Raw genomic sequence first — 20,951 nt, 5'->3', positions numbered from 1 at the left:
CCCTGTGTTCTCATAGCAGGCAGGCCTGCCCTTCCCAGGAGTGCACCACACCTGCCCCTGACATCAGGGGGAGATTTGCTGCTCCTATACAACTGGTTTGAAAGCCAAAGAAAGGCTCTCCTGACAAAAAATGTCACCATTGCTCTACTTCTTTTCCCGAATAGTAAATAGCGTACACCATCCAGAAGATAACTCCTCTTTACCCCCGAAATCCACAGACATCTACTCCTTTCCCATCATCCAGTCTATACCACTGCACCAAGGACATATGCGGAAGCTTCCATGTGTCACATTCTCAATTTTTACACCCAAGAGAGGCCTTACAGGGAATATAAAATTTCCACACAGGGTTTGATTTCCATTCTCCCAACCAGTGAGTGTATTACTACATTTCTGCAGGATTCAGTTATAATGCATTAGGCAAATGGTGTAATTATTTTTCTTTTCCTCCTCAACAGCTGTGCCACAAAGAAAACATGTGATCACTGCTCTCATTCAGTATCACACCATACAGAAAGACTCAGACACACAGAGAGCACAGAACGTAAACATTTTTAAATGCATTTAATATAAATGCCTTTTAGCCATTTAGCTCAGAGAATGAGATGCTATCCTTTGTATCCCATCAGAATTGAACACATATAGTGAGTCAATGAGTTGCTAAATCATGATATAATGACCTGCTGCTATTCAGCCTCCAATGCCTTTTTTTTTTTTTTTTTTTTTTTAAGGAAAGTACAATTCTCATGCGTTGGTTAAAACTTTTGCTTAAATAAACTGAAAATTGCTTTCCGTTTGTTTAGGAAACATATCTCATTAGGCAATGGTGAGTTGGGCAGCCAAATAGCTAGGACTTCACTGTAGTAACATTTTCACTTAAACAAGTTCTGGTATCAAGTTATGAATTTGGTTTTGAAGAGATTCTTTGGAAGAGGGATGTTTTAACAGATCTACTGTACTGCAGAAAATATCTCATTTTATTCATTTTATGGCGAGCAAGAACTGGAGACAAAGCCATGCTGAGCCTGATCCACTGACAACAGTGGGACTTGCGCCTGCTCTACAGTATCTGGCACTTCAGGTCTCCATCCATTGCATTATTTCAAAGTCTCAACAGTGTTGAAAGACAACTTAAAGAAAACACTGATGGAATTATGGTAAACAGAAAATAACAGCAGCTCGCTGTGCAATTACATAAATTGCAAGGTGATCTGGTTTTGCTCATTTAATTAGATACTTACGTTTGTTCTATGCATGCACAGAAAACTGGCCAAAATGCTTTACCTTAAGTGGCTCTAATGAGTAAATACATCCATTACTCTCAACTGTCCATTCACAGAAACTACAAATAACAAACCTATTTTGCAGACACTCTGTAGACACCAGTTAGAAACTGTGAGTGACAATAATCCCAGCTGCTGTTCATTGCTAATTACTTTTATTTCTGAACACTGGAAAAACATATTATTAGCACTAGCATTTTATACAATGGACTGTAAATCACATCATTTCTTTAAGTTGTGCTAATCCTGCTTAGTGGCCTACATAGCAAATTTGTGTCCCATGCTAATACATCCTTATCTGCATCACAAGAAGATAAAACAGAATTAAGTATTCTCACACTATTTGTGTTAACGTCTTGCAATGGGGGACACACACACAATCTTTACAGCACTGGAATGTAATTGATTACCAATTACTGGGTTGGCATTTCGCTGACTACCCTGCCACAATTCAAAATAATGCGTCCTATTTGGAAAGCATGTACGTGAAAGGTAACACAGAGTCATCTTAATGTTATTACACTCAAAAGCCATTTTTCACGCATAACAAAACCTACTAAAAGCCTCCTTGGGGGTCATCAGGTGAAGAGAACTGAAGAAACTGGCTTCCACGCAACAAGGTTGGGAGAAGCACTTCAAGTGATGGTATAAACTGAAGCTGTTTCAGATTTCAGCCAGCCAAATTTGGAAAAAGCCTACACATTGGCAGAACTGTTTGGATTCATGCACTCTGCTCAAGTCTTGGCTTGACTTTCAGATTTTTCAGTTACATATCGTATCTCTATGTACAGGCACTAAACTCCTTCACTGGGTATGTAATTTTCCTTAACCTCCTGCTCTCCCTGACCTGCCCCAGAAAGAGGAAAACTAAAGGAGAAAGACGAGAAAGGTGAAAATATATGTATATGTGTGTGTATATACACACACACCCTAGAAATCAATACCCACATTTCTGTGTGGTATCAGAAGTGATAGCTTCTCATATTTATTCTCCTATTTCATTCCGATCCCAGCAAAACCTAGTCCCCTGCTTTGCCCTGACAGAGTTATATTTTCTTAAGTAGACACTCCTCCCCAGCATAAAGAAGAAACTAAACAAAAACAATGCTACAATTCTGCAATTCTATTACAGCAGTGGAGTCCAAAGTGCCAGCTGACATAACTAGTGGCAGTCACAAGTACAGGTACAGCTTGCACTGGAAATGTAAGAGCACCTATAGATCAACAGTTCCCTCAATAGCCACAGAAGAAAATAAATCTTCATAATTCTCTTTTTAAAGGGAAGCTAACATACAAGGCATCTATTTAGACTGTGGAAATCTGATTTAGTTCTTTCCTTCGCTGTCGCTTGCTTGTGAGACCTTGGGATTATCACTTACTCCTGCGGCACCTCAATTACGGCAATATAGTTGGTATTATTATGCTGTATAGAGGAAGATAGCTATTAGAATTATTCTCCATTATTGCACTTGAGATGGTTGCACTCATATTCTTCAAAAATTGCCCTTCAAAGCCATGTCTCAGTCTGGGATTAAACTGAAACATATTTCACAGTAAGACTCCCTGAAAACTCAAAACTCTTAATCGTTAAATTCATTCACTAATGGGGAAAATTATCAAAATCTAGAAGACTGGGAAAGAATTTACCACAAGGATTGAAGTTCATGTGTTAACACAACTAAGCTGTCTCTTCATACACTATGCATATTTCCAAAAAAAGCCAGAAAGAGGAGAAAAGATAACATGATAACTGACAGTGTTTCAAGAGGTACTTTCTAAAGCATGTTGGCAAATACTTCAACAAAGATGTGTAACTGCACTATATGTTTCCAACAGATATGTCTATGTTACCTTAATTAGTCAGACCAAAAACACTGATTTCATGGAATAGATGGACTTGGACAAGGAGAGGTACTTAAAGGTTTTTTTGAAAAGTGTCTTTGATATTCAATCTGCCCTTGATTCAAATGCTACCCTACTCTTATTGTCCCACCTCCTTTTTGAAGTTCAATCCTAAATTTTATTACGCTGAAGCAGTTTACAAATACTGCTTACAGAAAATGAAAAAAATTACCAAGGAAGACAAAGTCTGCCAGCTCCTGTATCATACATTTCATGAAGAAAATTCTACCAAGAGAAACTAGTGGCCTATATCCACATAAATGATTCAACCGCAAGGCTTACAGGCACAGGGTAAAACTATCTTCAATCCCTGGCTTCTGCAACTACTGATTAGAAATTAGACCAACCATCTGCATTGGAACATCAAATGTTAATAAATCTTCTTTTTTTTGACTACCTGGGTTACATCTTTGGCTAATCATGAGGTGGAAGGCTCTAGATCCCTTACCAATCTCCTGAGCCATCCAGTCTGCCTTTGCCAATTACTCTTAATCTTCTAATCCTAAAATATTTTCTAATGCTCTTGTTTATTCATTCGCTTTGTGCAATATAGCATCCAGAACATTTTAACCATCCCACATTTATGAAGTTCTTCATGTTGTGCAGGCCAGAACAGATTCCTGGCTTTCATGCAAGTTTGTGTAACACCACCCAGTTCTCTAACCTCCACTATGGAGAACTCAGTCCCTCTCACTCGCTTGCTCTCTGCATGTAAAACTAGGAGAATCTTCAGAGTATATTCTTAAAACTAATTACCACACAGTGATTAATTTATATGTAGACAGAACTATGTTGCACAAGTGAGGCAAGGACTCAGAGCAAACTCCTGGCTTTCTAGGCTATTCATACTTACCAAAACAAGAAAGCAAACTATCGGGTCACATTCATTCAAGATGAGCGAATTCTTCTTGAGATTTATTCTGTTGCCATTGAAGCCAGTACGGTTTTTGACATCAGAATTTAAAAGGTATTTTTAAAACAAAGACTGTGACAGAACAACAACAGGACTTAAATTAAGGTCAGGAGACCAGATATGCAAAACCAACAAAAGTAAAGAACAGAGAATCAAGACTTTCATTTGCTAGCTAATGCTAGTAGACTAGTACCTAGCACCTAAAAGAAGCACCATCCCTTCTATTCTCTCTGTATAGATAAAATGACCAGACAGTTTGTTGGCTACTGTAAACACACAGCCTCACAGACTTCGAGGCAAACTTGCTCTGATTTATACCAGAAGAAAATCTAGCTGCTTTCCTTCTTCCCTAGCAACTTTACTTTCTGAGCTCTCATCATTTCTGTGGGCTAGCTTAGCAGTTTGGATCTTTAAATGTATCTGTGACTATTACTAGTCTCACCAACTTTCTTCATTAACCTCTCTTCAAACACTACCAGACATCCCTCGCATAAAGATGAGGAATATTAACGCATAAAGATGAGAAATATTAACGCATAAACAACTTTGCCTTGAACGCTGTGAATATATATCACGTCACTTGTTCCACATAAACTGCCTATCTGAATGCTCTAATATGAGGGTAGAATACTTCTCACTGAAAGGCTAAAATAGCTCAGTTCTGACACAAAGCAAGTGAATGTTCCCAGGCACTTACTATTTAGTAGCTGACATGCTGTAAATCACTGCGTATCATTCTGAATAGTAAACTTGCTAGTGTCTCGACAGAAATGATATAAAGAATTTCTACTACATATAACAATATAAATCATTACTTATGAGCTATAGTCCATATAGAATTTAGATGCCTGTAAGACCACAGGTGCTTTTTCACATAATATTTATATATATATATCTGTGTATGCAGATATATATATGAGAAAAAGAAACACATATATGTATACACACATACACAAGCACAAGCATATGCATGTACTTATACATGTGTTTTACCACCACCCATTTTTCCACCTGCCACCATTTCCTTTTCATGTCTCTGGCTTAAAAGAGATGACTGACTCCTGTGTTCCTGAGGTGTGACTCTCTCAGTGTGCAAGGCAGTCTCCAAACCTGATCATGACCCCGAAATAAGACTCAACATAAACAGGTATGCACACATGCAAGTGTAACACCCAAGATAGCTTCACAGCCTTCAGTTTAAGCAGGGAAGTCCCCAGGGAGAGTCTGCAACAAAGCTGACAGATTAAATGGGCCTTCTGGGACACCACACCTTCATGCGAGTTCTGTTCTAGCACACCCTTCAAGATCTAGCACGGCACAATCTAGTCCAAGAGATCAGGATACATCATATTCAGCAATAGTTGGTCAGTTTATTTAGATCTAATTCCTGGTTTATGGACAATTGAGCTACAGTCAATAAGACCAACAATATAAAATTTGGATCCATTTGCCTAAGCATGTGAGGAAAATGAAATTCATTCACATACATGTTTTCATTTGCTCATGTCAACGAGTTATGTATCCATGTCACCTTGCAGGAAGCCCACCTGATGACAAAGTTGAACTTTAAGAAGGTTTGATTTGTTACTAATACAAAAGTAAATGCTGTACTTGTTTATGCCTCCAGTCTAGATCCTCACCATACCTGAAAAAGTCCCTTTGCCAAAACAACCAAAAAAGTAGAGGAAAACCTTTAACATGAGAAGGGATGTTGATTACATCTGTACCCCTACAAACTCCCTACAGTTTTTTTGTCTTACCTTCACAGCTTTGACATTCAATCAAACTGCTAATATAAGAGTAGAGGATAAAAAGCAGAAGCTACTAATAAAACCACTGGTTCTCATTCAGCTGAACCCTAGTTAGACCAGACTTTATACTAGTCACACACTTCTAACATGAGAACAGAGAAGCTGCCAGATTTGATATATTGAAATCCAGACCGCTAAAAAACACACGTGCGTAACTTTGCGTAGGCACATGGAGCTCACCACTGATTTATAAAGGAGACAAAAGGAAGAGCTTTACACACTCTGCGTGTGTGGGCACTTCTGCCACTTTCTAGGACACTGAGCAGTCTGGTAGCTGGACATCCAGAAGTGCTCTCAGTTGCTGTGAAAATCCTGGAAAAGTTGTTACCCATATCCGTATACGACAAAGGATTAGGCTGAGTGGTATAGGACAACTCTTACAGTACTGGATGTCTAGAACCATAAAAGAAAAAATCTGCCGCCAATCTCTCATTAGTCTGTGGGATAGTAAGATAATGTAATACTTTCTTCTTTTTCCTTTTTTCCCCCCAGGCTCACCTAAATAAAATCAAGAAACTTCTGGATGGCTTTTATCAGTCCATGGCTTTTCAGAAATTTGTCTTATCTTATATGGCAGTCTAGTATCTAAAACCATGAAACAATCAAAATGAGAGGGCTGGATTAAAAAAAAAAAAACAAAACCACAACACTTTTTAGTACTTTAGACAGGAGTCTGAATCTCTTTAATGGCTGAACATAAGAGGAGGTAGGTCTGTGACAGTAAGCTCCAGAACCAGGGCCATGCTGAGCAGGAAGCTCCTCAAAGGTAAGACGCACAATGTGAAGCTGCCTGGAGTCAACTCTGAGAACTGCTGAGCACTGCAGTATGTCTTTATTCATGGCTGCATGAATACCCTTCTCCTTTGGGACATGCCATCTGAAACCCTCACCTGAATGCAGACATTTCTGTCCCTTCTTTGAGGGACACTGTTTTCTTTTAAAACGTATCAGGAAATGGGGTCATGCTCCCTTTTATACAATAGTCTAATGGCTTGAACACTTGTTCAGGAAACAGGAAACGTAGGCTCCTTTCCTTGCTCTGTCAGAGGAGATGCAAGCCCGCTTCTTCTCCCTTGCTGGGCAACGTCCTACCCCTTAGCTATAAGCTGGTATGTGGAAGACAGCACTCTCCAACCCTTCTGTTGAAGCTGTCCCACTCACTACTCATAAAAAAATTTGGGGATGGAAAAAAGACTCCTGCCTACTTGCCAGAAACTTGCCTGTCTCCAGACCTTTCCATATACATTAAAGAGTCATTAGATCAAACACAGAAGGAGACTTAATCATATAGCAGCAAAGCAATGGTTTCAAGCGGCATAGCTATTAACTTAGTCACCTGAATTTTACTCTAAGTGAAGTCTTTAGATCCTGTCTAAAGCCTACTGCTTTAGGCACATCCACAAAGCCATACATAGGCTAAAATATCCGGCAAGACAAAGCTGCCAATAGAGATTGATCAATTAACTAAATGTGAAGAAAAGTAATGAGGAGCATCAGCAAAAGCTGATCCACTGAACTCACTTCAAATATTGTTCTGATAAAAGCAACAAAGCTGATTAACACATTCTCTGGGAATTCAGAGGTGTGCTAGCAAATGTTTTCTGAAACCTATACTGGCAAGAAAGTTAATCTCCCAGAAAGAGCTCAGTGATTTTACCCAATCCTATGGAATTTATTATAACTCAATGAACCAAAAACCTCCGAGGACGAAAATGTGAACAAAGAGTACAGGAGATTTTCAAAACAAAACATTTTCAATGAAGACAAAGGAAACTTGCTGGATTAAATATTCAAATTAAGTAAAAATCTACACAGTAGTAAGGCCAGAAAGCTTGAATTATTTACACAGTTCCCAGCCAAATCCTCTTTAGGTACTACAAAACACAGTCCCAACATTTGCATACCTGGATATAAAACCAAATGTGTATCCCTACTGGTTTTCTGACTGCAATACAGAAAAACCCCTAAAGGCTGGGTTTAGGGTTGAGGGGTGATTTTTGGTTGGGGGGGGGGGGGGGGGGGTTAAGTTTTCTAGGACGGAGTTCACTTCTGTGGTATAAGTCCAAAAATGCATTTGATTTCTTTCTTCCACGCCCTCAGCAAAGGGACCACATCCCTACCTACCTGCAGATTTCTGCACTCAGGTATTTTTCCATTGCTTTTTGTTTGCTTTTGTTATGAATGCAAACTACAGGGCTCAGTAGCATCCCTCACTACTACAAATCTTCATATACCGTCGCCTCCGCCTGACCGCTGTGAGCCAGATCAGTTATCTTCATCCTCTGGCTTCTGCGCCCAGCTCCCTGGCCTGAGACCATAAATCCATCGATAACTTCCACCTCAGCTACAACAGAACAGTTTGTTAAGTGCAAGGGGATCAATAAATCAGACCCTAAGCCCAGTCCACTACTATTTCAAGTTAATTACAAAGGGATTATTTTCCTTTAACCCAGTACCTATACAAAGTAATATTTTTCAGATGAACCAACTATTCAGTTCCCTCTCCGTGTTACTCAAGAGTTTGACTGAACCAATTTTAACCACAGCTCCAATCAATATGATCCCTCGTTGCAGCAGGAGACACCAGCCGTTCAGATGCCTTAGAAAAATCCCCTCCAAAATGGACGTAGTAGCAATATAAACAAGTGTGGGTGCAAAGGGGATTTTCAAACGTTCTTTTACTGTGTTTATGAATCTCACAAAGCTGCTCTGTATTGGGAGTGGGGGAGGAGAAAGCATAAAAATATTAATCAGTTACTTATCTTCTGACATGTTCTGGATCAACATCTGGTGCATGTGCAAGTGATGAAGTATGGCATTTGCCACAAAAGCTTATTTAATCTTCTCTTCCCAAATTGGGCAGGGAAAATTAGCACTCTTAAAAATTAAGTTTCCAGATCCAATTTTTTTTTTGTTAAAATAAATTGCCAACATTGTATAGGCTCTCTGTTCTATTTTGGAAAATGTTTTTTGTCTGAGAAAAGACTGATCCTAAGTACATTATCTATGGGCTGTTTCCTACCACTTTTTGTCTCCCCTGCAGTATCTTACTGCCAGGGTTTAGTAGACAAGTATAGTCTAGGTTCAGCTGTTTTATTTCTCCTTCTATCAGTTCAAACTGAGATAGCTCACACATCTGTTTTATTTCTGAAAGTACTGCATAGGAAAAGTGTCCAGCTCATTCTAATCAAGCATAAACTTTCCTATAAATAACTAAGGACCTAACGAAACAATTGTTTGGAGGAAATGAAAGTGTGTTTAGAAACTCAAATTCCTCTATACTATATGCCTGAGCTGTTCCAGTTTGAATGTCTTCCTGACAGCATGGATCAGTTGCTCTAAGATGCTGTCCCCAGAGTCAGCAAACTGAAACTATAGCAGGAAATCCAGGTATTAACATCATACTATGTGCTAATTATAAACGATCATTTCACATTCTGACATTATTCACTTCTAACCTCTTTTAACTAAATCACGTATTTGCTTTCTAATCACAGTTTGACAGGAGAGAGTGTCTGACACAAGACAGTGAAGTGATCTTTAATAAGACAGCAGTTCAAAGATTGCAGCTTTTACGCCTAGTAACAACCTTAGTTTGATTTGCTGCTCCACAAAGAAGTTGCAGAGTTTCTGAAAAAAGAGGAAAACTTTAAATCACTTAAAAAGGCTTCAAGTTCCTGACTTGTGTTCTGGTTTTGGCTTCTTACTTGAAGTTAGATGCTAGCCATCTTAACCTGTTTTGCAAAATTTCTTTCCTATAGCTACAGTCTCTGCAAGCATTATTAAATATTTTCCACCTTCTACCTTTTTATTTTAAAATACCCTGGAGTTTTGTCTGGTGATTACTACCAAGTCAGGCATCATGTATGCAAACATACACTTGAAATTGGATGGACATTTGAACTCGTTTTGCATGCAAACTTTGTTACTTGGTTGGGTTTTTCTCCTTAAAATCTGAATTTTTGTATCATAGAACATTGAGGTATCCTACTGCATCTCTCAGCTCACTCATAAGGGGATTTTTTTTTAAAGCAGCATCAATTTTTTTTTAACTAATTAAACATTAGCTGATAAGAAACTAAGAGACTCCATGAAAAAGCTTTTGAGTCCACTCTTTAAACAAACAAAAAAAATCTTATATTTACTATGATTTTTTTTTTTTTTTTTTTTTTTTTACAGCAGTATGTGTAGTTTTTTCCCTGCTCCAACTAGACAAGAAAATGACTGAGGCAACAGTCCCTTCCTTGCAGGCTCACTAACGTGAAGGACAGCGTGGATTACTGTTACTTTTTGAAATGTTTTGAATACCCATTGTGTATCCTGTTTTTCTGGCACTAGACAACTTTAGAGTTGCCAAGACTTGCCATTTATTTTATCTTAATAAAGAATCACTAAGCCAAATCTTGACTCCCGGCAGCTGATAATTTAGGATTACATTTTTAATTTCCAGCTGCTGTCTTTTGTCTATCAGGTTGTTATTTTTCATTATTATTTGCTCTTTTCTTTCCGTGACAGCAAATCCTTCAGATACGATTACCAATTCAGCAATTTGCCTGTTTACTGAATAAGATCTTTTGCTATTGATTACCACAACGACTAAATCATACACAGAAATATCACTCGTCAGAAAGCCAAGTACTGCTCTACTGTACAAGATGCTCAGCAGACCTGCAGAAAGCCTGGCTAAAACAGACCAAAACGGTTCTTAAGGCTTAAGCAGGTTATATGGAATACGTTAATCATGTAGGTAGGAGAGGCTTTGCAAATAACTGACTTTGCCGTAGAGAAGGCAGTTAGCAGAAGCGGGGAGGCTAGGAAGATACAAACCTGCACATCGTAAGTCCCATTTAATAAGACAGGCCTCTGGGAATTGATGTCCTGCAGCACCCCTGAAAGCACAGTGCGGTTGACTTTCTGGAAGTCTTTGGAGTGGCTGAATTGCACCATGTTGTGGAGAGCCAAAATTTTAGTGTCGAGCTCAGCATCCTGCCTGGTGCGGTTGTGCAGTCCTAGGTGGTACTTGCGGAAGTGTTTGATGAGATCTGTGGGGTCGTTCCCATAGTAACCGTATCCACAGATGTTGCATTTGAAGTCCTGAAGCTCTGGAGACAGAGGCGCCGTATCTGGGTTATCATTTACCAACAAATCTGCTTTAGATTTGTTCAGCCTTAAACCCCCATCTGAAGGCACTTGTGGGTTTTTTGAGGCCATGGGGACTGGGCTTGAGCCTTGGCCATCAGTTTGACCACTTTGCACTTGCACTGTTTCATCTGAAGCTTTTGGCGACATCTGATGCTCCTCATTTGTCTCCGCTGCATCTCCTGACGGGGTACAGACCACATCTTGGGTGTCATCTGCATCTGATTTTTGAGGAGACTTCAAGGGCTCACAGATTCCCCCAACAGCTGGAGATGAGAAAGCCAGCATATTTCTGTCTGTCACCTCATCATGAGGGAAGGATGGAACATTTCCTCCCTTATTGTGGCTTTCATAATTGAAGCCAGCCTTTTCACTCAGCACTGAGCTTTTCAAGTCCTTTTTAATGCTGGAAGATGGCTCTTGGACATGCGTGCAAAGTTCCTCCTTGTTATTTAACTCTGCCGCATCACCCTGGTCAGTGTTTTCTTGCATCTGCTCTGCGGAAAATTCTTTTTTCCTTCCAGACTCTTCACTTTCAGTACCTGTAGACTCAAGGGTCTGTACCTCACCTTCACTAGCAACGTTTCTTAGAGGGGGGTTCTTTTTCCGGACCATATCTACCACAGAAAAAGAAAGAGAAAAAAAAAAAAAAAAAAAAAAAAAAAAAGAAGAAAAAAGCAAAAAACCCTATAGAATTATTCAAGATAAATAACAGATTATAAACCTGGCACTTTTTAAAGCATTCTGGACTATATGAATACTTTTCAGAAAATTTTTGTCAAACAGGTTTTTAGACTATGCAAAAAACTGGAATTTTACATTTAAAAAAAAGATCACACTGAGACTGAACTTAACTAAAAAGAGATCTTTAAAGCCTACAAAAATGCTGCTATCAGAGTGAGTGAATTACAGGTTTCATTATCTTTTCAGAAGATAATGGTCTGGCAGAAGTAATTTTAAATGAACACTTCTTTTAAAACCATTTTAAAAACTAAGGGGAAAAATAAACTTCTGCAATCTAATGTTCATACACTGTACAACTACATACAATGTAGCTTTGCAAAAATACACCTAAAAGACATAATCAGGAGAACTTAAACAAGTTATTAGGAAGGAAACAGACTTAGGAGAGTAAGTAACTTGAGGTTTCAGAGAAAGTACTTTTCCTAAGCAGGTATCAGTTTCCCTATAGCAAAAGCTCCCCCTCCTACTGCCCATAAACTTCAAACAGGATTATATAGATATGCTAGAGTCTGGCCCCATAGTCCATTATTCATGTAATTAGTTCTATTTGCCAAACAAAGAGAAACTAACTTTATTAGGAAACCTGTTGTCAATAAAATTTTACAGGCCTGGATCCAGACATTTGACATTGCTGTGTGGCTGAGTCGGGATCTACCCTGAAAACACCTGGAATCCACATGGATCTAAACAGCCGAACCTTCCTCTGCTCAGTCCTCCTTGCAGACATAGCCACTACTGCTAAATTTGCAAGTATGCTTTCAAGATCCATTTAAGAAAGCTGAGACAGGACAGCAATAAGGATCAGAGAGAAAGAAGGAGTCTGCCACTGCTGAGTTAGCTGCTAGTGAACAGGGGAGATGATGGAAGAACAAGTAATCAGACTATGCAGGTACTAAGCCAGATTCCTCATCCGCTGCGCATCTTCACCTTCCCTAGCCTACTTAGAGAAAATATATATATGAAACTTCCCTGCACTCTCCACTGTGTGGTTCTGGATTTGATATTCATCATCAGCTGGTTTGATCCATTTGTGTTCACATGCTAGCTATGGGCAGAAGACAGATGTGCTACAACTTTTTCTATGCTCTTATCTTTGCCAATCCTGTATACAATGATGGATGTTTCTCCTTGCCAAATTGCGTGTGGTCCGGTGGCAGTAGTCTGCAGTACCACACAGGAGATGGGAGCTGCAGACTCAAGCCTGAGCCCCCATTCCCAGGCCAGCCACAGCCGGGTGCCTATGGAGGCACTGGAGGATACATATTGCTCTGCAAAGGGAGGACCACCTGGCAATCTGGGAGCAGCACTGATGTGCTCCAAATGGTGCTGTATCCAGACCTTTAAAAGCTGTGGATGACCTTCTCAAAACAGTACTTTGAGAAGTACGGCTGGGGACAGAGGTTAAAAATAAAAGAACAGGCATCTGTACATCCTCTTATTTACATCTGCTCCACATGAAAGGGCACTGTATGCTATGTTGATAGAAACAGACAACTTCTTAGGGGAAGTGTTCAACTTGTGTCTTGGGCTGGCTCTGTTGTCTTTGTGGTTGAGCTGATCCACAGGCAGCATGGGCTACAGCAAGACGGCTTTCACACAGAATGCCAGCTCGTGTTACAGAAATTTTGACACTCCGTGTGGTCTTAATAGGTTTCTTAAATGCCTACTGTGATTCCTTACTGTAGAAGACACACACGCTTGGGAACCAAGTGTCTTCTCTTTAATGTCAACCACACCTACCAGGATATGTATGCACTGAATTTTACTTTTTTTTTTTTTTTCCCCCAATAACTTCTGAACCATTAAGTCATTCAGAACTAAGAGAAAAGAAAGATGTCCCGTTGTGGTAAGAGAACTATTACAATACAGACTCAGTCTACTAAAACAACATGCGCACATATATAATTCAAGGTATAGAGACAGTCCTCAGCCTGTTTGCATTACTGCTTCTATGTGGGACTTCATGAATGCTCTTGGTTAACACACACTAAAAATATTTGTGAGCATCTCTGGTAGGTGTTCAGCTAAGTCTGTATTTTTCTCCTGGTTACACATCCCAGACCATTTTTAAAATAACTTCTGTTTAAATGCAATCCATGGCAGAGGACAGAGAAAGGAGTCCTGACTGCACAGTGAAGAAAAATCAGAAATCGAGAAAGTAAACATCGTGACTGTTACCTCAGTCAAAATTAAACAAGACTACATGCAATGTTTTAAAATGTTTTTGTTACAGATATTTTTGGCAGATAAGGAAAGTTTAGAGATTTGCTATCTTCATGGCAACTGACAGAAGAGAGTCTGAGAAAAGGACAGGAAAAAAATCCCTATAAAGCAAAGAAAAGAAAAATCTGGACTGTATACAGGCTAACTAGAGAGTACTTCAGATATAGATACTTTGGTTCAAATTTTCCTGACATATCTGTGAGTCTATGTGTTAATGGAGGGAAGAAAAAAAACCAAAACATATCTGCCTGATGGAGCTTTTTCATGCAGTATTCTACACTTAGAGAAAGAAAGGAACGATAACATTGATTTAAATATAAAAACTTTCTTAAGTTGAATTTAAAAGTATTTTCCCCTCTTTTTTTCTTTTAGCTTTTGAAAAATCATCTGTCATTTATTTACTTGATATCCACTCAAGGGGACGGTAAGAGAAGACACAGGGTTGTTGGGTTTTTTTGTCGCTGAAATTCCACCACTATCATTTTTCAGAGACATATTATGTAAATAAAACTACATTTGCAATACTCCTAAATCGAAGAAACCATCCCCTAGCAAGTCATAAGTTAGATACAGAAAGAATATAGCCACTCTGAAATTATTATCTCTAAGACAAATAACAGATTGCACAATGTTTTATTGTGTGCCAAGAACGTTTTCAGTTAACAATTTCACTTGAAAAAATGGATCACATACTTGTAAAATCATACCCAGCATTGACTTCATAAGGCATGTGGCTTTAGAGTGCTTTTTACAATTATTAATTCTATTAGTCAACTAGCAGGCGGGCTAATGCAACTGTCTTAGAAGATGCACGGAAGACACAGAAGACATTTTGAGAGCTGATCTGTATATCTGCAAAACAAAACAAAAAAAGGTTTTCCTTCCTAAATTATGCATTCAAAATATGTTTTTTACTTAAAAACATTATTATGCCTATTGTACATTGACATGCATCTATTAGTGGGCACTATACCAATAGTGGCTGCTGTTCTTTACTTCCACCAAGCATGATAAATCCCATAGCTGCCTTCTCCTCAGACACACATGCTCTTGCACACATATACACACACACAAAGAGAGACAAAAATTATCTCAGAGGTGATGGTCACCAAAAAAACAGGTTTAAAGTAAGTGTTGAAAACAAGCTGGATAAATGCTGTAGAAAATAAAAGTGCCTTAAAAATTCACACATATTAACAGGTATTGCACATCATAATGGGACTGGCCTAATGGGACAGATAATAGAATACAAATAACTGGTTCACATCCAGTCTGCAGTCAGCAATTGGAAGTTATCATCTGCTGGCTGCCTCGAGTCCCACTTGAAACAAATTTAGTGGTGTTACTTTAGGTGTTAGTGGGCAACTTCCCACATCTCAAAAATGCCATAGCAATAATAAGCACATTTGTTGGGTATTAGGAAAGAGGCCAAGTGATGAACAGCCATTGGGACTGAACTACCTTTTCATCACTGGAAATAGTGATCTTCCCAAAATAAAAGAAATAGCCTGATGTGAATGAAAAGACTTCTCGAGCTGAGGGAACCCTGGATAAGGCCCAGGTTGCAAAACTTGTCTTTGGGCTCCGTAATCCAGGTTTCATTATGCTAAAATTACCTTTAAACCATATGGGTTTGGGTTTTTTTTACACCACTCAGCTATTTTACAGTGGAAATAATGCTAATAGCTATCTATAGTTTCCCTCAAAACCAGCCAAGGCTAGTCTACATGATTCACGCATCTGCAAGATACAGACTTTTCTGTTCAACAATCACTCACATCAGTTTATCCCTGGAAGCAAAAAGTGGAAACTTCTGCTAAAATCAGTTTGTAATTCAGGATAATGAATTACCAAAGTGACTACTGTACTTCTTTTAAAAAATAAAAAGCAAATTCTGATAACCAATAGTGTCTCATGCCTGATGAAGATAATGGCTAATTACTTGCTGATCCTCAGCTCCTGCAATGGGTCATTGTTGTTACTCATTACTTTTACTGAACGTGACAACTTGTCATCAAAGCCCATTGCAACAGTATGCTTGTTGCCTTGTGCTTGCGCTGCAGGTTTAGGTCAGATCTTAGTCATATGCTCTTTTTAACAGAATAATACATTTAGGAAGATGTCTGAATTTTGTGAGATGCCACTGACTAATCTTTGTATAAGTGGATGCACAAGCAGGCGAAGAGCAATCTGAGTCAAGGGTCCATGAAGACTGTGATATTATCAGTCAGTATGCTGCAGCAACAAAAAGTTAAATGAAAATAAGCATTTATATTCAACAGGCTCAAGTAGGACGTCTTTGTTAAGGGATAGTAAAATTAATACTTTTACACTCATATATATTACACACCCACACACAGACATATAATGCACATACGGTGCTTAAACATCAATCATTTTGCCAGAATAATGCAGCAAAAAATCATTAACTCTCAGTGTCTCAGCTTAATATATGTCTAATACTTACCTATCTCACAGGAGTGTTGTGAGGCTTAATTAATTAGTGACTGTAAAGCACTTTGTGATCCTCTAATGAAAGGTGCTACATAGCACAAAGTATTATTAAAATCATTAGGACCACAAAAAAGCCCTGTGGAATTCCAGCCTACACTGTCTGTTGGGGTTGGGAGTGATCTTATTATTAAAAGGAGACCGTCAGACTAATTTTCATAATTTTTTCAAGGTCTTTTTTTTTCCCTTTGCTGTTGTGATAGCACGTTAGTAGCTAGAAATTTAATCTTATCATCTTAATAACATACACTCATGTAGTTTGTTACTGCAGGGCTAGAGAAGAGAGCAGGGCTTTTGGCACTCATCTGGCTTTCCCTTTTAAGAAAAAAAAAAAAAAAAAAATTGAGAGACATATTTTGACACCTTCCCACACTCCACCCCACCAGGACAGCCGATCATGTGAGATCGCAGGATACTCACTATAGCCGCATGGGAAAATACTGCTGTGGTTTTAATTTCTCCCTCTTTTTTTTTTTTTTTCTTTTTCTTTCACAGCAAAAAAAACCGAGGCACAAAACAAAACCCAGCTTATTACACATAAATAGGCTACAAAGACTGTCTGCTGTGCTTTATATAAAAAACCCTTAAGCGTTCAAAGTGTCGGCTTCTATCAAGCACATAAAGTCCTAACCGATCTGGAGCCTTCTCCCCACTCTCCATCTTAACAATTGAGCAGCTGTAAGGCACACGAGCTCCAAAGCCAGAAAGCTCCTGTCTTGAGAGAGTGAATTTCTGGGAAACCGTCTCCGCGGCGGGCTCCATCCCCGGCGAGCCACCCCGCACCCAGCCCTCTGCCGCAGCCTGTCCCGTCAGGCTGGCCTAGACCTGCGCCAAGCACAACCAGCAAGTTAACAAGCTAATCAGGACTGCCCACAGTTCAAAGACCTGTATGTTTTCTAATTTAAGCATTTTTAAATAATTAATAATAATCATCATCATAATAGTAATCTGTAAATACACTGGAAACTCCAGGTGAGATTGCTGTCTTCACTGAAAATTGGATTACATTAGATGCAAACTACCCCCAGACTCAGACACAGTGGTAGAGGGCTGGCTAAAGCTCCCATCTTTCCCCCTTCCGTCGTTGATACTTGAACAGTGAAATGACAGGAAAGAGACGTGTACAGCTTCACATCCCCACCATCTCCGGCCGGGACACAGAGCTACAGGCAGTCATACAGGATGCTCCTCTCCCAGCTTTGCTTGTGGTTCTCAGAGCAAGCCTGCCTGGAAACAACCAACACGTGGTCCTAACCTTTCTCTGCTGAGAAGGCAGGGGAAAAACAACCCCTTTTGTGTAAGGAACTCAAGAATCAGGCCCTAAACCCTGGGAGGGCAGAATAAGCTTAATGACAAGCACAAGACCACCTCCTCCCTCATTGGCACCAGTGTCTCCAAATACACCATACAAGACAGGGGACATCACAGCTCTAAGCAAGTGACACTGATTCCAAGGGACTTTTTAAGCTATACATGTTTTTCTACAAGCCCTAAAACTGCATGGCCACTCCTTCCTGCATGAGATGGCTTAGAGTACAGCATGCCTCCTCAGATCACCAAAATTTGGCAGGATCAGACATTGTATTTGGTCAAAATGTATTTGCTTGATATTCTACACTCTGCATGCTCCACTGAAATTACGATGGCTTCATCAATCTAGAAAATGGAAGGAGAAAATCATGCCTTATACGTCATACTAGTAGAACATACTATTATAGCAAAACGCTGTTGTTTTTCACCTCCTCTCTTCCTCTTCTGCATTTTCAGACTCTTCAGTTTGGTCCCTGATCACCAATTTGCCAAGAGGTTTTTGCAATTTTTTTTCCACAAAGTTTACAACAAAGAGACAAACGAAAAAAAGCTGCAGTCTGTTCAAGCTTGCTCCTTCCCATTTACATTTACTTTCCCAACATTGATCATTCTCAAATCTCTAAAGGTGCAATTTTGGACATCTTAAATCCTGTTCAGCTACAAAGCCTCATCACCTTCAAACAACTCTCATCAAATAAATTTCTTATTAATTCACATCAAATTAATTCAAAGCGATCTTTTCTATTACCATATGCTTCACAGCACAGCACAGCACATATTAGTAGTCATCTAGCCACTGGAGTAAATCTAACCTTTTCTATGGGTTTAAAACAGACACTTGGTCATTTCAGAGAGTTTAGGAGTGGTATTTCAAAATAGATTGTTTGAGCCTACTTCCAAGCACTTATTTCATTTTAAGCTCACTACTGGGGTAATCACACAGACACTTTCAGGAGAAACTGAAGTCAAAAGGTCACTTGTCTGAAGAGGCAACACGGGGTGGAATATTACGGTATCTTGCAACCAAAATGAATAATTCTAAAACTGCTTTTATTTAAGGATACCTGAGCACGGCAGTTTGCTGCTCTGCACTTCTTACTGGCCTGCTGCAGAGAGCTTGCTCCTACCAGACTTCCACTGCCATGCACCCAGGATGGGGGAGCCCAAGAAGGCAAAGATTCGCTTTGCCCTGGCTTCCAATAAGCATCTAAAAATACTTTGTAAACATGACAACCTGTTAAACCTCAACGAAGCTTGTGAAACAGGAAAATTAATATCACTGCCATTTTACAGATAAATAAAATTATCTACGGAGAGATGCAAAAATCAGGGTGTTCAAGGTGATGTGCAAGCAGAGCTCTTAGCTAGTGACTGAAATTGGCTTCTCTTGATGTCCAGGCCCATATCCCTCTCCTGTATGTATTTCAGTAGAGAGCGCGTCACCCTAGCACTTGGCAAAAGGCCAAGATCCTGTAATTTAATAAGGTACAGAAAGAGCACCTTGTGCAAAAGTCTAGATGTTCCAATTTATCATGATAGTTATGGGATAAACTGACGCTTTATTTGTATGTAAATTACTCTCCAAAACAGCATAAAAAGGCCACGCTTTCAGAGAATATTGTGCCTTTGCTTCTCTGTTCTGCATTTATCTAAATTCAGCTTTGTGTATTAAAAGTAGTTTAATTTTTATGTATTGATGCTGCTTTGCATGCTCCCCAATCTGTTGTTATTGCACCTCAGAGAGAATCCAGCCTGATTTGCTTACTGCAATAAAATAAATGACTTCTGCCAGGACTGACACCTCCTATGAGAGACCTGCCATCCTCACTGAATCTTCTGGTTATTCTATTAAATTGCTGTTGTTACGCTTTATAGGATTGTAGAACATTCCCTATTAGATGAGACCAGAGGTCCATTTAGTCTGGTGTTGTGCCTTGGAGAGCAGCCAATACCAGATCCTTCAAAGAAGGTTCAACTGCCTATGGACAGATACAGAATCACCTACCTCTGTGAAAAATAAATCGCTCCTAATCCTCAACACTTAGACAGTGTCTTTCTTTCTGAAGAGGGTTTATAGCCCTTAATTATCACTCAGGTTCTACAATTTGTTGTTAAGTAAGTCTGTATATCCCCACTTCCAATAGAAGTGTCCAATACCTATGTGAACATTATGAGGGTCCTGGTATCAGTGATATCTTCCAGCTCTCGCTTTACAATCTAAATACGAACTAAAAAAGAGCAAATATTTTAAGCATTTTGAATTTGCTTCTTGTCAATGGAGTAGAGGTTCCCCTCAATCAGGAATTGAAGATCCTCTAGGCTGTGGGAGCATCTATCACATCCCCCTTATTCATCCTGTCTTTAGGGTAAACAACCACTGTCTTTCCAAACTCTTCTAGTAGGTGTGGCAATCTCATATATTTCAATTTCTTTTCAGCCTGAGTAAACTCAATGTTCTTTGTAATCCAAATGTCCTTTGAAGACAATGGGAGTTTAGGGTTTGCAAATGACTCAGAACTGAATCTGAGTTGGGTGTATTGGCAAAGGCAAGCACAGTACTACCTTGAGATGAAGAGTGAGGAATGAAGGTGACCTCCTGGTTCCTAGGCAAGAGCAATCAGGTATGGATACAAGAAGTGACTCATTTGTTCTTTTGCATTAAGAATACAATGGACTGATCCTATTTCCCTTGAAGCTAATGTCAAAAGCCCCACTGACTTTTAAGAGAAACAAAACTGAGATGTGCTGTTCCTTTCTGTCAGGTGAGGCCTGTAATACGAGAGAAAGGCATCAAAGTTCCCTTGCCCAAAACTTCATCAGATGGAATCAAAAATTATTTGGGAGAAGAGAAGCAGATGGAAGAGGAAAGAGGATGGTTTTGGATAGCATTCCAGAAAAGTTCAAATAATTTTGTTTCCAAGTGGAGGCAAAAAAACCCGATTTGAAACGGGGTTGAAATTTCAGCTGGATCAAAACTAAAAAGTGGGAAGCAGGCAGAAGTCTACAGCCTGGACCTGAAACAGCAATATTAAATCATCACCGGAGAGGGCATTATTGCAGTACTTTTCCAGCCAGACTAGAACCAAGATGAACATGAGTTTGCAAAAAGATCCT

The 20,951-nt window shown here is 39.3% G+C and overlaps 1 protein-coding gene across 9 annotated transcripts in view; it reads right to left on the bottom strand.

Moving 5' to 3' along the window:
- Positions 1-20,951, bottom strand: part of TRPS1 (transcriptional repressor GATA binding 1) — a 222,280-nt gene that overhangs the window by 167,436 nt on the left and 33,893 nt on the right. For 5 of the 9 annotated variants that reach the window (XM_030012201.1, XM_030012210.1, XM_030012202.1 and 2 more), the window contains exons 2-3: positions 14,709-14,867; positions 10,737-11,665 (exon numbers count right to left, since the gene is read on the bottom strand). In XM_030012201.1, the coding sequence (XP_029868061.1) occupies positions 10,737-11,665; positions 14,709-14,745 (966 nt within the window). In that variant the 5' untranslated portion in view covers positions 14,746-14,867. The remainder of the gene's footprint in view (positions 1-10,736; positions 11,666-14,708; positions 14,868-20,951) is intronic. The other 4 variants (XM_030012205.1, XM_030012207.1, XM_030012209.1 and 1 more) reach the window with 2 other exon arrangements.

Source organism: Aquila chrysaetos, chromosome 4 (assembly GCF_900496995.4).
Source record: "Aquila chrysaetos chrysaetos chromosome 4, bAquChr1.4, whole genome shotgun sequence".
NCBI lineage: Eukaryota > Metazoa > Chordata > Aves > Accipitriformes > Accipitridae > Aquila > Aquila chrysaetos.
The sequence above is the reverse complement of the archived record's forward strand: the minus strand, read 5'-3'. Positions and strand labels throughout refer to the sequence as shown.